We start from the raw sequence: 15,879 nt of genomic DNA, 5'->3' as shown, positions 1-15,879 counted from the left end.
TACTCCTCTAGAGGACTATTGGTATTTGGTAGGGATATGTTATTTTGGTTTTTCGTGTTATTATTTTTTCTCTGTGATTTTGACATGTGAATTTCTTTTGTAGTTTCTGTTTCTTGTGTGAGACTCAGGCTTTCAAGTTTAGGTCTGCTTCTTTTTGTGGACTTTCTCTTTGTGGATTACTTTTTGGGTGTGAAAAGGTGGTTCCTCTAAGCTTCCAGTTTTCTCTTTTGATTTTATATTGGAAAGGCCAGATTGCTTTTGTCTTTAGGAGTTCCCACAGAGGCCTAAGTCAGATGAGGATCAGATGCTCTCAGGCTTTCTCCTAAGGTCTGGATCCCTCCAGGAAAGATTTTGGCTTCAGGAATTTGGGGGTTGGACTGGCCTGGAAGCAGGGCCCAGGAAAGATGCTGGTCTAGAGCAGCTGGTGGCCATGCCACCCAGAGATGCAAAGGAAGATGGATGCGGGAAGCATCCTCAAGGGCTCCTGGGGACTGCACTGAGGCGCTGGGTTGGTCTGGATGCAAAGGAAAGGTCAGCCCCAGCGTCCAGGAAAGAGTCTGGAGGCTTGTGCAGGCCCAGGGAAGCAGAGGGAGGTGAGGGCTGGGACGGGCCCAGAAGCAGTGCTCCTGGGGACCAGAAAAGGAACTGAGTTGCTCTGGATGCAAAGGATCAGGAAGCAGTGGTGGTTCCCCAGGTGTTTGGGGTACCAAAACAAGGAATGGGACAGGATCCAGGCTAGAAGGAGAGACCTGCGGGGGAGATGGGAGGGTGAGTGAGGCTGGGGGAGTCAAGGCGCGGAGGGCGCTGTTGACTTACCCCAGAGTGAGAGGCCTGCAGGTCGGAGAGAGCTATTATTTTTATTTTATGTGTATGCATGTATGTGAGTGCACCCGTGTTGTGCAATGCCACGGAGGTCAGAAGAGGGCTTCGGATTCCCCTGGAACTGGAGTTAAGGACGGTTCATAGCCACCATGTGGGTGCTGGGAATTGAACCCGGGTCCTCTGCAAGAGCAGTCAGAGCTCTTAACTGCTGAGCCATCTTTCCAACCCCTTAATGATTTATTTTTATCTTTAACTATGAGTACTTGTATGTGTCTATGTGCACCTGTGTGGAGGTACCCACAAAGGCCAGAATAGGACATTGGACGTCCTAAAGCTGGAGTTACAAAAGACTTGAGTCACCTGACATGGGTGCTGGGAACTGAACTTGGGTCCTCTTCAAGAGCAGTATATGGTCTTAACTGCTAAGCCATCTCTCTAGCCCCTTAAAGTAATTCTTGAAGCCAAAGCAATGTGGCATCATAGGCACATCATTTTGTAGGCAAAATTTTCAAGGGCTGCCATATTGAGTCTTTCTGTTTTACAATGGATTGTTTGTAAATTGATTCAGTGAAAGGAAATTAAAAATAGCGTTAGCATATAGTAAAAGTGGATGCAATTAATTTGCGAATAGACACAATTTAATCCATTATCGGACAATAGTAACATAAGATTTTAAAATAATTGGGAAAAATAGGCATGGTGGCCTACACTTTTAATACCATCAGAGGCAGGCATAGTGAGTTCCAAGCCAGCTGGGGCTACAGGAAAACCCTGTCTCAAAAACACCGAAAAAAGGTAAGCAATGTATTCATCAATGAGCAGGGATATAGATAACCCACAGATTGTGTTTTTGGTATAAACTGAAATGCAGCACATACACTTTGTATCCCTTCTTAATTGGTGTGGGGGAAGGTGAGAGGTGTTTTACCTTTTGTATAAGTCTATGTCACTTAGAATATATTTTTAAAATATTTTATTCATTACTTTTAATTTTTTACGTGTCTGAGTGTATTACTTGCATGAATGTAAATGTACCTGTGTTGTGCGATGCCCAAGGAGATCAGAAGAGGGTGTTGGTCACCTGGAACTAGAATTACAGACAATTGTTAGCCACCATGTGGATGCTGGGATTTGAACCCAGGTCCTCTGCAGGAGCAGCCAGTGCTCTTAACCACTGAGCCATCTTTCCAGCCCAGGATATAGTTGGATAGATGATAGATAGATGACAGATAGATAGATAGATAGATAGATAGATAGATAGATAGATAATAGATAGATAGATAGATAGATAGATAGATAGATGATAGATGTAGATATAGATATATAAATTATTTAATACTTTTATTTCTATGAGTGTTTTGCCTGCATGCATGCAAGTGCACATATGCATGCAATGCCCACACAGGCCAGAAGTGGGAGTCAAATCCCCTGGAATTGAAATTTTGGACAGTTGTTAGCCACCATGTGGGTGCTGGGAACCAAACCCTGGTCCTCTGTAAGAGCAGTAAGATGCTGAGCCTCTTTCCAATCTCTGAGTTATGTTTTACTTTTCTTTTTTGTGTGTGTGTGCGGGGATTGGTTTGGGTTGATTTTTTGAGACAGGCTCTCACTAAGTAACCCTGGCTGGACTAGAATTCAGAGATCTACCTGTCTCTGTCTCTATCTCTGTCTCTGTGTTGGGATTAAAGGTGTGCACCACTGTGCCCATCCTGCTTAGGATATTAGTATACTGCACTCTTGTATGGATTTCTGTGTACTGAAGATTCATTTGAATTTCAAATTATAGACATGTGCTGGGTGTTACAAACTCACAACAGCACAGCTAGTGGCAAGGCTAGTGTAAAACATTTACTTCTGAAAATTATGAAACCATTGCTGAAACTGAATCAACATGAGCGCTACATACACGTTTTGCCTTTGTGCATTTTAAAGTAGCTTTAGTGATCAGCTAGCTATCTTCGGCTTTTCCTTTTTGAAGTGCAGTGTTCTCTTAGTTTGTATAGAACCTATTTCCAAGTTTTAGCCATAGTCTTTTATAATAAATCATTGTCCTATATGAAAAAAGTGAAAGGCAGCTCAGTAGGAGCAGGGCAATGATGTTGTGGGGTGGGCAATTCTGTGTTTATGGCCTTCATTAGCTTCTGGCTGCATTCCTAGAAAAATCTTTAAAATCATTCATTTGGAGAAATCAAATTTACATCTTTAGGTCTTATCTCTTGTAAGGCATATATCAAAGAACAAAGCCATACGTTAATAGCAGTAAAAAAAGTTTCACTTCTTAATTAGCTTGAAACCAACTCCACATCAGTTTCTGCAGAGGTGACCCAGCATGTGAAGGAAGAATGAAGGAGAAAAGGAAGTGTCAAGAGGGTCAGAGGAGTGGCAGTTGCAAAAGGCAGGAAAGGGTAGGAGGGTCGTCAACTAAAACCTGGATGTGCCAACTGGCACTGAAGCAAGTTAGGTTCCAACCTTCTCAGACACCTAGGAAGGTGGTTTCCATGAATGTTTGCATTTCAGAGAACACTTAGAACAACTCTAGGCAGAAGATTTCCAAGAAAGGATTTATAACAATGAGCTTTCTGAATAAAATAACTGCTCCAAAGGGCTCAGGGTCTGCCTCCCTTTCTCAAGGTTAAGGCTGGAACAAGGGTTAGTAACTTCTGCAAACAGCATTGAGTTTTCTCAAACAGGCATTTCATGGGACATGGGGTCATCCTGGGCATGAATCTTTCAGCTTTTAGAAACCACGTTAGTGATTGTTCAAGTCTCTTCTTGTGGGAGGGTGAATAGAAATCATTTGTGCATAAAGTCTGTAGTTTTTAATAGGCCAAAAGAAAGGTCCAAGCTGAGAGGTTTAAAAGTGCCTGACTGGAATTTGGCCAAGGAGAGAGTCTTTGTCGTTAACCACTTCCACATATGTGCAGACCACACTACTGCCCACATATGTGCATACCCACAACCAACACAGCTGACATTTCAAGTTCACCCATCATTCCGGAGCTCCTTTGGGATTCAGTGTTCACAAGAGTGTCTGATTCTCCCCTCACCACCAGGAAAAGCATCACCACCACATTGATTCAAAAACATCTAGTAGGTGGTTTGTGGTACTGTTTCTCAAGCATCCCAAAGCATCCTTTATAACTTAGTTTCTTTTCCTTCTCTTGTTGCTAAAATACCCTAACAAAAGCAATTTAAGGGAGAAAGGGTTTATTGTGGCTCATTTCAAGGATACTGTCCCTTTGGCAGATAAGTCACAGCATCAGGAGCCAGAAGCAGCTGGTCATATCACATCCACGGTCAGGGAGCAGAGCACATGAATTCATGGCCTTAGCTAGCTTTCGCCTCTCTGTACAGTCCTAGACCAAGCCCAGGAAGCTTGGGTTAAAAGAAGTGCTACCCTCTTTTAACGTGGGTCTCCCTACCTCAATCTATTCAACAAAACCCCTCACAGGGCATGCCTAGAGGCAAAATAATCTCTCACAGATGTGCATAGAAGCATCTCCCAGGAGACTCCAGATCTGTCAAGTTGACAATTGAATCCAAACATCACAACTTTTGAAACAGTGACTTGGTTTTTGCCTCTTGCAGTTTTCACATTCTCCAACACTTGTTTTTCATGGCAATGGCATTTTGAATAGTTCAGATTAATGACACAGAAAAACACAACTCTCACATCAGAGGGGATGAGATCATTTATTCTAGAGACAAATATGAGTGACCATGGCCTGGGAACTCAGATTCAGGTCACCCCAAATTCTGTGTTCCAATGTGGTAACACTTTCATGAAGGTTTTAGTAACAGAATGAAGAAAGTCATAAATCACACTTTTCAAGTACAGTGGTAGAAGCATCAGGGGTGGTCTTCCAGCAAGGTGATTGATAGCCCAGTTGGATTAACTCTGAAGGGAGGAGAGAGTAGTATCTGACAGTGTTCTAATCTGACCAGCCACCTTAACCACTGAGCCATCTCTCCAGCCCCCCTGGTTTTTTTCTGTTAATTTAATATCCGTTGAATTCATTTAGTGCTGCTCATTTGTGCATGGGTGTGGGACCATCTACTGGTCGCCTCTCAGGGCCTGCATCCCTGAAGAAGTGACTCTTCCTCTCCCAGTAGCCATCAATCATCTAGCTTCTTAGACATGTGTGGGACTTCCATGAGCCTCTCCATACATGGGAGGCAGGATTCAAAGCTGGTCCTGAGGGAGGGGTCTGCTAATGCCTGTCTAGCTGTGGAACAGTTTAGCACCCTGACACTTAATCAGTCCTTGCTCCTAGGGCCTGCTAAAGCAGACATGGGGCTTAGGAGCCGCCCTTCAGCTCAGCTGCTACCCAACGGCTCTGGTGGAGTGGTGCCCCCAAGTGGACGCCACTGGATAACCACACTGGAAATACAACCCAGCTTAAGGATTCCAAACAACCATGTTTAAAGAAACCATAACATAGGCTTTTACATAACTAAGCAGAATGCTTAAACCAATTACTTACAGTTAAAACTCTAAATGACCACAATGCAAATGAACTCAGGGCTGGAAGTGTCCACGCCTGGATCTGCTATACTGACTGGAGTGTAATGTGGATGGATCCCAAAGCAAAAGCAACATCACCCACTATGTACAAATAAGGGGAAGGGGGCTCTCACTGATGGACCCACTTATTACTTTTTCTTTGTTTGTCACTGGGTAGCCCTGACCTGGAACTTGCTATGTAGACTAGCCTGAGCTTGAACCCACAGAAATCTACCTGCCTCTGTCTCCCAAGTGCTGGAATTGAAGTTGTGTGCCACCTTGCCAGGCTTATCATTGTTTTTTAATTTAGAGTTGCATCACATGGGGGGTGGGCAAAACCTTGGGGTTTCTGGGGAGGTTGTTTACTTGCTTGGGATTTTGTTGGGGTTTTTATGTCTTTTTCTTTTTTTAAAAACATTGTTGAAAGAGATATATTGCTGTATCACAAATTTGTTTAAATATCTAATAACTTTCTATATAATCAGTTTCCTTTAATCCTATACATTTGATTAATATTTGTTGTTGTTTGTGGAGTGTTTTAAGACAAGGTCTTGCTCTGTAGCCCAGGCTGGCCTCAAATTCATGGACGAGCCTCTTGCCTCTGCTTCCCAAGTCCTGGGATTACAGGTGTGAGTCACCACAAGTAGCTCTGATTATATGTCTTTAAAACATTCTGAAACCTCAGGCCTCATCTGCTCCTTACCTTGGGATAGGGTCCAGCAGCTACGAAGGAGGCCTAGAACAACACTTTTATGCTGGATGAAGTTAGGCCCTGCTAATAGTCAAGGTTCTGTTTCTTTTTGCCTTCAAAAAAAAATTTTTTTAAGAGACAGAAACTTATTAAGTTGATTCGAAGGGTGAAATTTCTCATGTGTTCAGAAGTGAAAGGTTAAATACACTACATTTTATGCATAGATCCGTACTTTGATAAGCCATTCCTTAGATACTGTATTACCAGGGATTCTGGGTCCTCTCCTTTTGGGTCCACTGAACACAACAAAGTCTCTTGAGCAGTCCTGATGCCTTAAGTGAATGAATTTGGATGAGCCCAGTGCATGGGTGTTCATTCCTTTATTTGGGTCAGGGAGTAGGATGGGGAAGGGACGTTGTTTCACATAAAGCTTAGCTCACTATTTTTCTCTTTTACGGACTGCTCTTCCAGTGTTGAATGTAAAGACTCATCGTCAAGCCCAAGACCATATGGATGTTTTCCTAGAAGATTAACAATTCTGAATTTAGATCTGTGGTCCATTTGAGTTAAATGTGTAAAGGCTATGTCTATAATTTTTCTTTTTATATAAATAACAAAAATATTCCAGTGCCATTTTTGGATAAGATTATCTTTCTCCGCCAAATTGTCTTTGTTCTTTTAACAAAAACAATTGATTATATTTGTTTGGGTCCATGACCAAACTCATTATGTTCCATGGTCTATATGTCTGCCTTTTGGCAATACCACAGTGTCTTGATTACCTAAGTATTGAAACTGGGTAGAGTGAGTCCTATATGATCAGTGTTCTTCCATATTTCATTGGTTATTCTAGGTCTTTTGTATTTCTAAATAATTGTTAGCATATCTGTGTTTATAAATCACTTTTCAGGAATATTGAGGTTACCCTTAAATTTATATGCCAAGATGAGGGAAAATTGGCACCTTAACATTGAGTCTTCTGATTATGAGCATTGCAGAGCCCTGCATTTGCTTTGTTTCCTGATTTCTTTAATCAAGTTATAGTATTCTTCATATAGGTCTTGTGCATGTTTTTTTCAGATTTATAGTTACGTATTTCATTTTTTCTTCTTTCACTTATTTATTTTTATGGAGCTTTTGGGTACTCTAACGTTCTCCCCTCTGAAGAGGTAACCCTAAAATCTTTTAGGGATTAGATACAAGCTCCTAGATACTTTTGACATTTTTGGTCTTTGGAACAGAGTGTGTTGCCATTTTGACTTTTAGGCAAGAAACTGGCTACTTTTCTTTGGGGTCTTTTTACCCTGACTGCCTAGCCAATTCCTACCTCCTATTCTTATCACACCATCCTCTGAAGGGGTTACCCAAATTGCCAATAGGGAATAGGGATGCTGACCGCTCTGGCTTCTTCCATGGTGAACAGGCCTTTTTTAAATTTTTAATTTTTATTATGTGTGTGTGTGCCTGCTTGTCTCTCTGTGCACCACATACGTGCAGGTACCGTCAGAGTCCAGAAAAAGGGCATCAGACCCCCTAGAACTGTAGTTACAGGCAGTTGTGAGCTGTCTGATGTGGGTGCTGGGACTGTAACCCAGTCCTCAGTTAACAGCAAGTATTTTTCCCTGCTGAGTCATCTCTCCAGCCCCTCAAAGTTCTGTTTCTGAAGGAAATGGAGAAACAGCAAACTGCCCTGGTCACTGGGCTCTGTGAAGGCTGTAGACTTAATGGATACAGCTAGGCTCATACAATTATTTTGATTTTCTTTTTCTTTTACCATCCTCGGTTACATAAGGCCACGTTCATGCAAGTTTATAGTGTACCTTGAGCATCCCCCTCATGCTCTACTTCCTCCTCTCTCTCCCTTCCCTGTCCCATCCTTTGATCCCCTGGACAGTTCTGTTTCTACTTTCACAGCATCTTTACATACATGATTTTATGTAGCTATGCAAAAGCTAGGACCCACAAATGACAGAGAGCATGCAGTATGAATCTTTCTGAGACTTGACTTAATTTGCTTAATATGATTATCTCCGGTCGTACCCATCTTCCTACAAACAGCAGAACTTCATTCTTCTTAACAGTTGGAAAAATGATTGTGTACATAAAACACATTTTCTTTATCCATGCCTCTGTTGATGAACACCTAGGTTAGTCCATAACTCAGGTATGGTGGAGAGTGAAAAGAGCCTACAGACTGGGAGGAAATCTTTGCAAGAGGATTAATACCTAGAAAATGCAAAGAGCTCAAAAAACAAAATAGCAGGAAATCAAATCCAATCCAAACAATGAGCTAATGAGATGAGCAAGTTTCTGGAAGATGAAGTACAGGTGGCCAATAAACAGAAAAATGCTCGGCCTCATTAGCCACCAGGAACTACAAGTTCAAACTACGCTGAGATTCCATGTACTCCAATCCTAGAAAGAAATCCAAGAAAACAGAAACATGCCAGACGATGTAGACAAAAGGATTCTCTCTCTCTCTCACAAAACAAACAAAGAAAAAGAGATAAACAAATAAACACTCACACTCTCTCACTCACGCTCTCTCTCTCTCTCTCTCTCTCTCTCTCTCTCTCTCTCTCTCTCTCTGTGTGTGTGTGTGTGTTCACATGGGCGGGCACACATAGAAGCCAGTAGGTAATGTCAGTGTCTTCCTCAGTTCTCTCCAGGTCCCCACTTTGTTTCTGAGCTGGTCTCTCACTGCACCAGGAGCTCACTGGCCGACTGGACTAGCTGACCAACAGGCCAGGGAACTCAAGTGGGTCACACTGCACATTGTTTAGAAGCACGAGTGCAGATTCCTAAAACGTCTCCATCCAGTACTGCGGGAGGTTTCACGAGGAGAGCCGGCATGCTTGTAGGTGTTAGGGTACAGCGATGTTAGTAACCTGAATTACTAAATGGAAAGAAACAATGAGCTAAAAAATAATTATAACCCCCAATTATTGACCCACTATTGCCATTTGAAAAAAAAACAGAAAAACTGGTCATTTTCTGAACACCAATTTCCACCCCCATTACTTAAGTTTTAAATCGTGGAGGGAGAGGCATTTTTCTTCCTGAAAATGCAAAGACCAACGTATGACGCTGTTGGACAACCCAATCACAGTACACAGCGAAAAGCTTATTTGAGGGTGCCCGTCGGGATTAAAAGCAGCACCCACGCCGGCCCCCAAACACACGCACATGCGCAGTCCATGTTCACTGTCACAGTACCCTGCATAGTCCTGAAGGATTCAGATGCCGCCAGTAGGTGGCAGGAACCATCAGCAGCAAGAGACGGAAACTTAAAAAAGAGAAAGAGAAAGCGGAAGCTTCTTAAAGTCAGATCCGAAGGTTCTGGAAAGGCAAGAAAGGAGAAGCTTGTCTGGAGGGGCAGCTGAGGCTTAGACGCAGCCCGCTGGTGTCACTCATGTCCCTAGGGACCTAATGCTAGCCACACCTGCAGTTTCGGACCCTGTCCTCTAGCAACTGGGACTTGGGTTTGTTTTAAATCTGTTAAGGAACATTAAGCATCCATCAAAATAGGAAACTGCGACCCACGCACTTCAGCACCTAGCAGTGCTTGTCCACGTCCCACACAATACGGCTCGGGATTTTTCCTTCCATACCTTTGCCAGAAATTTAGAGGAATCCTACCAGAGTTGCCAAGTTTCCCGGAAATTGGTGTCCTCTCTTGGGATTCGTAGTCTCATTAAAGAATTAAGAATGGACTCAAGGAAGCTTGAGGACTGTTTTATTAACGTAATAAGAGAAAAGTCTCAAAGCAGCAAGCTGTACATCTCGGCGGCCGTCTGGAGGAAAGAGAAGAGGAAGTGAGAAGGTCTTGCTTTTGAGTTAGGCATGGAGGACAGCCACACAGAGGACAAGCAGCCACAAGGCAGAAAGGGGAGAAAGTGGCACCCAAAGTATGAGAGAGCCTGCTTACAACAGAGGAAGAAGATGCCGGGCGTGGTGGCCCGCGCCTTTAGTCCCAGCACTGGGGAGGCAGAGGCAGGCGGATCTCTGTGAGTTCAAGGCCAGCCTGGTCTACATAGTGAGTTCCAGGCCAGCTGGAGCTACAGGGAGACCCTACCTCAAAAAAAAAAAAAAAAAAAAACAGAGGAAGAAGAAAAGGAAGTTAGGCTCTTCCAAATTTTCAGATTTAAGAAGCTGCCCTAGGGGCGGGGAACTCTGGGAAGGAAAAGCACATTAATGTTAAATGGATAACCATTTCTCTGTCTTTTTAGTGGTCATGCCTTCCTGAGGGGTGGTCCTGTAGCCCATGATTGACCTGCCCTGCTGTAAGGTTAGGTTCCCCCACCTCTCCACCCCTTCCAGGCCAGAGAATCTATTCTCTTGACCAGAAAGAGTTTCCCTTAATGGATCTTTGCTGCTGCTCTAACAATAGCATATTTTATCCCAAATACCCACAAACACAATATCATTATAGTAGTGCAACATTAAAATCACCATAGTTCATTAATTCAACAAATGGTTTTTACTATCCACAAATGTACAAGGAGCCAACTTTTATAAAGACAAACGTCTGGGATACGAAAGAGAGGTAGGCAACAGACTGTCAAGTTTTATGTAGGTTGATGTGGTTTTGTGTTTCAGTAAATAGAAAATGGAATATGTAGGCATTGTGATAGTTCCCAGATTCTTGGAACCATCCAGTGATCTAAAGTTTAAAATAAAGACATACATAATCCTTTTTCCCAGACACCTTCACAGCCTTAAAAACAACAGAGGGAGCTTTTCCTGTACCACTTATTGGTTTCCTTTTCCTAGAAAAAACCAAGTTGGAAGGAAATGGGGGAAGATTAGACACCTCTCAAAATATCAGAACAGTTTTTGTTCCATCAAGGTAGCCGAGCTGAGTAAAATCCAGACAGCTTCAAAGGTGGCCTGATGGCAGTGCATGCTAGCAATCCCTGTCATGGAGAAGTGGGAGGATCAAGTTCTAGGCCAGTCTGGGCTACACAGTGGCACCCTGACTTAAAAACAAAAAACAAAGGTATTTTCTTCCTTTTCTTTTGCTCATGACTACTGAGACCTCTGTACGTCTAGCACAGTTTAATGATTCTCAACTCCAACATGTAAGAGTAAAAATTCTCTAACCCTAGTTTGCTACACTGTGGTTCACTGTAAGTTTCAAACCATGTGTGATGCAACAAAATGCTGCCCCACGTACCAGCTCTGCTTCTTAGTGTGCCATGGAGCTGAAGAAGGGCAGCTGCTCTCATCCCTCAGTGTACAATGCCTGGATCTTTCCTATCAGAACAAAATAAAGCAAAACATCATATGTTTCCTTCTAAGATTCACCGGGCGCTTCCTTGAGTCATGTGCCTCATGGGAACCTGGCCTTGGCTTGTCTTGTTCCTCACAGCCCTCTGGACATCTTCACTGAAGCACATTTGTGTGTGGGCTCTGACACAATTTTTGTACTCTATGCTTTTTTTTCTTAGGATGAAGACTTCCTTGAAGACAAGAACATGCCAGGAAACAGTTCAATCAGGAGTAGAGTTGTACAAAGCAGGGAACGAGGAAACGCCAAGCAGGTAGGGTGAGTGTGGAGGATGATTGAGGAACTGTTACCATGGTGACACTGTGCTGCTTGTAAATGACATGTGGTTAGTGGAGGAAAATACACACTCCCTAACAAAGAGACTTCGTTGTTATAAACCTATCCTCAGAGTTCCCTTAAAGGGAAACCATCCCAAGGCAAAAAGTCCAGGTTTAGACCAGCATGGTGGCCCACTCTTGTAGTCCCACTCAATCAAGGGGCTGAGACAGGAGTCAGGGACAGCCTAGGCTACATGGTAAGCCCTTGTGTCAAAAAAGAGGGGAGGGGGAGCATCCACTTGAGCAAAAGCATTCAAATCTTAAAGTGAATGAGGCAGGCAAGAGCGAAGCACCATGCTGTTCTAAAGCCACCATCCATCACATAGGAGCCCCTTACAGAACCTTAGCTTATACATCTTAGAACCTCTTTGTGTGCGAGTGTGTTTTGTTTTCTTTTGGGTTTTGTCCGGTTTTTGTTGTTGTTGCTTAGTTTTGTTGAAATAGGGTCTCACATAGCTCAGGCTGGTTTCAAACTAAATATGTAGCTGAGGATGACCTTGAATTTCTGATTCTCCTGCTTCAGCATCCCAGGTGCTGAGATTACAGGCATGGGCCACTGCAACTGGCAAGGAACTTTTGTACTTTGCCTATATATAGATTTCTTCTGCTAAAAAAAAAAATGTGAGACATTTTTTATGTACATCACTCTTTAAAAAGTAAATCTGAGGAGCTAGAGAAGAGCACTGGCCACTCTTGGCAGAGGACCTGGGTTTGGTTCCCAGCACCCACATAGTGACTCACAACCTTCTGTAACTCTGGTTCCAGGGAGTCCAGTGCCACCTTCTGGCCTCCTCAAGCAATAGGCATGAACATGATGCACATGCATGCATGCAGGAAAACGTTCATATGTAGAAAATAAAAAGAAATATTTTTTAAGTAATCCTGGGGGATACAGAGATGGCTCAGTGGTTAAGAGCACTGGCTGCTCTTACAGAGGGCTAGAGTTCAATTAATAGCACTCACATGGTGGCTAACAACGATCCATAGCTCCAGTTCTAGGGAATCTAATGTCCTCTTCTGGCCTCCACAGGCATTGTATTCATGTAGTACACTTATACGCCTACAGGCAAAACACTAATGCACATAAAATAAAAATAAATAAATAAAATTTTAAAAGTAATCCTAAGTGCCTAAAACTTGGAAAATTATTGTATTGTATTAAAAATTAGAACATAAAAATTGGCCTTTAATTCAAGCAAAGAACATCAGTGTGTACTGACTTGGAACCTCACCTGCTTTTCTGCAAACATGCTCTTGGGAACATGCTGACCATAGTATTTATTAGTTATCTATCTCACTTAATATATTGTGAAGTGTTTGTGTCATTGAATGTTCCGCAACAAGCAATTCAGTCTACATGAAAGCTAGCACACAAATATTTACAGACACTTTAGTCATAATCGACAAAACTTGGAAACAGCCCAGATATCCATCAGTGAATCAGTGGGTAAACAAATGGTGGTCCGTCCAGATAATGCAATCTTCCTCAGCACTTGAAAGAAGCAAACTATGAAGTCATGAAAAAAATTATAGTGCATAAAAATAATAATAATAGTAATAATAATAATTTTAAAAAAATAAGTGAAAGAAGCCAGTCTGAGATGGGGTCATATTGTACCATCCCCAATGGACAACATCTTGAAAAATGGAAAATTATAGAGACAGTGAAAAGATCAGTGGTTTCCAGAGGTCAGGAAGGAAGAAGGGATAACCAGGAAGTCTTTCGGGGCACTGAAACTCTTCTGTACAATTGTGCACAGCTACGATTATGCATTTATCCAGATATGGACTGAGCATACCAAAACAATGAACCTGAATGTCAGCCACAGAGCTGGTGCGGTATATCAGTGCAGGCTCATCAGTGGTGACAAACAGAGGATGTTGGTGGGGGAGGATGGTTGTGTAAGGGTATATGAGAAATCTCTAGACTTCAAGCTTATTTTTACTATGAACCTAAAATTGCTCTAAAAAGCCTACTTTTTAGTTGTTTCCCCAAAGAATGAATCAGAATTTCGATAGTTTACAGTTGTAAACCGTAAAGGAACGTGTGGCCTGAGTTGCAGCTAATTTGGTATCAGCGGGCTTTGGGTGAGCTTGGAGGAGACTTGAAAGGGATTTAAACACAGTGAACTGAGTCACGAGCTAAGCAGTCAGTGGAGTGGAGTGTGAGGAAATAGCCACAGAAGGAAGCTACAAAGGGAGGGGGGTGGTGCCCCAGGACAGTGGCGGTCAAAAGACTTTGTTGTTATGTTGGTTTTAAAAGAGGAGAAAAGATTAAAAAGAAGATTCTAGACATTCTGTCAGTGGCAAGGTATCTTGGGACACTTTGGCCACAAGAAAATCATGATCATTTAAATAAAATAATTCTCAAATTATTGGCCAAGCTAGATGTCATACAAAAATAAATGAATAAGACTCACGTTTGTCCACCCCTGCCCTCAGTATCTGAGGTTTGGACTCAGCTGGACTCTCTTCCAATTACTTCTTACCTTCCTAGTACTTGAAGACCATCCCAGAAAATGAAGGTGATCAGGTGCAGAAGTGTAATATGTCTGACCTTGAAGGATTATGTGACCTCTGAGTATCTTTCTGGAACAGAAGCGTGGTTTATTTCGATGAATTAGAGTACAGAGGATCAAAGGCCACACTGGATCCACCAGAAAGAAAACAGCCAAACTTTACCATTGTAACTGCCATCCCACATTGAGAACTTTCCCACATCTGTGTACTTTCTCCCCAGTCTTCCTTGTTGTTGGGTTTAATGGCCAACCTATCAGTTGAAGCATTATGGAATGGAGAGAAGGAGGAAGCCCTTTGAACTGTTCTGGAAACAGAATGGATCATAGATATTTGAGAGCTAGCTTACACTGTTCCCAGAAAAAAATGTCCATGAAAGATGACCCGTGTGTACGCTACACTTAAGTCATCAGAGCAAGGGCAAACGTTCCGCTATGTCCCAGCTGATGGCAGGATGCTAGTCCCAAAGGAAGGTTTGTCAGCTCTTGAAGGATGAGGCAGAAATTCATACCTACAAAGCAAGTCTTGAGTTTGGTTTGAGTTCTTTGTGAATGGTCTGGTTCAATGTAAAGGGAGAATAACACAGCCTTTGCTATTTATGATCTTCAGTTAACCCTTACCTGAAAACATCTGGGGTTGGATGATTACAGCAGCGACAGGAACGAAACGCAGAAATATAAACCTGTTTCCTTTTCCAAAAAGGTGCTTGTAGGGAATGCCAATGGCTCCTCTGGGAAGAAAGGAAAAAAGGTGTGGTCCTGAATTTCTCCTGATTGTAAGAGGAAAGGAATGTCTGAAGTAGATAACAGGAGCCAGTCACTTGGATAATGATTTAAAGGGACTATTAAAATTCCTTGCCTGAATTCTGCAAAGGAGCCCAGAGTCTGTGACACCGGATTCTCATTCTCCTCTCTGCTCCAATGTTCGATCTCCAGGATGACAAGCCGGTCACGATTGAGCAGGATCCCCTAGGAAACAGAGAAGACCTGGAGAATGACCAAGATGAGCATCCAAAAGGGTACAGTTCTTAAACCAGGGAAACCACCACATCTACCTCATACTTGCTTTATCCCTTGTGCTTCTTCATTTTGTCTTACCCTCCTCTATTTTTTAAATTTATTATGATTGATTAGAAATTGCCACTACCTCCAGCCCCACCCACCCAACACTACTTCAGAAAAGTTAATGGAGTTCTAGGATGATCTATGTGGTCAATTCAACCTGTTGGTGCTTTAGAAACTCAATATTTAAACTCACCAAGGAGAGTCTTCTCATTAAACTTATAAATCACCAACGAGTTGCTCTAGTCCATGCAAAAGGAGTCAATTCATCTTCTCAGTCAGTATCAATCAATAGCAATTGGTTTTTCAAAGCTCAACCCACTTTAAATCTCAGGAAACTGTTGCCCTTGAATTTACCATTCTCTTGCTTAAATGCTAGGGTTACAAGTGTGCGACCCCATACATGGTTTAGGAAAGATTGTTATCTTTATTTTTGGACTAGTACAATGAAGCTGGAAAAAGTGACCTGCCCAAGTGGTAGGCAGCTTGAGAACAGAGCTAGTTGGGTTTTCAGTCTAGCACCATCCTCATAATACTACAATATATGTCCATTTTCTAAATTCCTATTTATATTTTAGTTACATTTCTACATCTCTGAAGAACCAATTTTTATGTATCAGAATATCTTCACTAAAACCAGTCAGAATTCAAGTCGAGAGGTCTTGACACATATACAC

General features: G+C 42.4%; 1 protein-coding gene across 1 annotated transcript in view; it reads left to right on the top strand.

The window, feature by feature from the left end:
- Positions 1–15,879, top strand: part of Slc28a3 (solute carrier family 28 member 3) — a 64,220-nt gene that overhangs the window by 18,927 nt on the left and 29,414 nt on the right. Inside the window, exons 2-3 of the mRNA XM_008849414.1 lie at positions 11,468–11,560; positions 15,077–15,159. Coding sequence (XP_008847636.1) covers positions 11,468–11,560; positions 15,077–15,159 — 176 coding nt within the window. The remainder of the gene's footprint in view (positions 1–11,467; positions 11,561–15,076; positions 15,160–15,879) is intronic.

The sequence above is a fragment of the Nannospalax galili genome, unplaced genomic scaffold (genome assembly GCF_000622305.1).
Source record: "Nannospalax galili isolate Female #2095 unplaced genomic scaffold, S.galili_v1.0 scaffold704, whole genome shotgun sequence".
Classification (NCBI taxonomy): domain Eukaryota; kingdom Metazoa; phylum Chordata; class Mammalia; order Rodentia; family Spalacidae; genus Nannospalax; species Nannospalax galili.
Note: the sequence above shows the minus strand (reverse complement) of the source record. Positions and strands in the feature narration are given on the sequence as shown.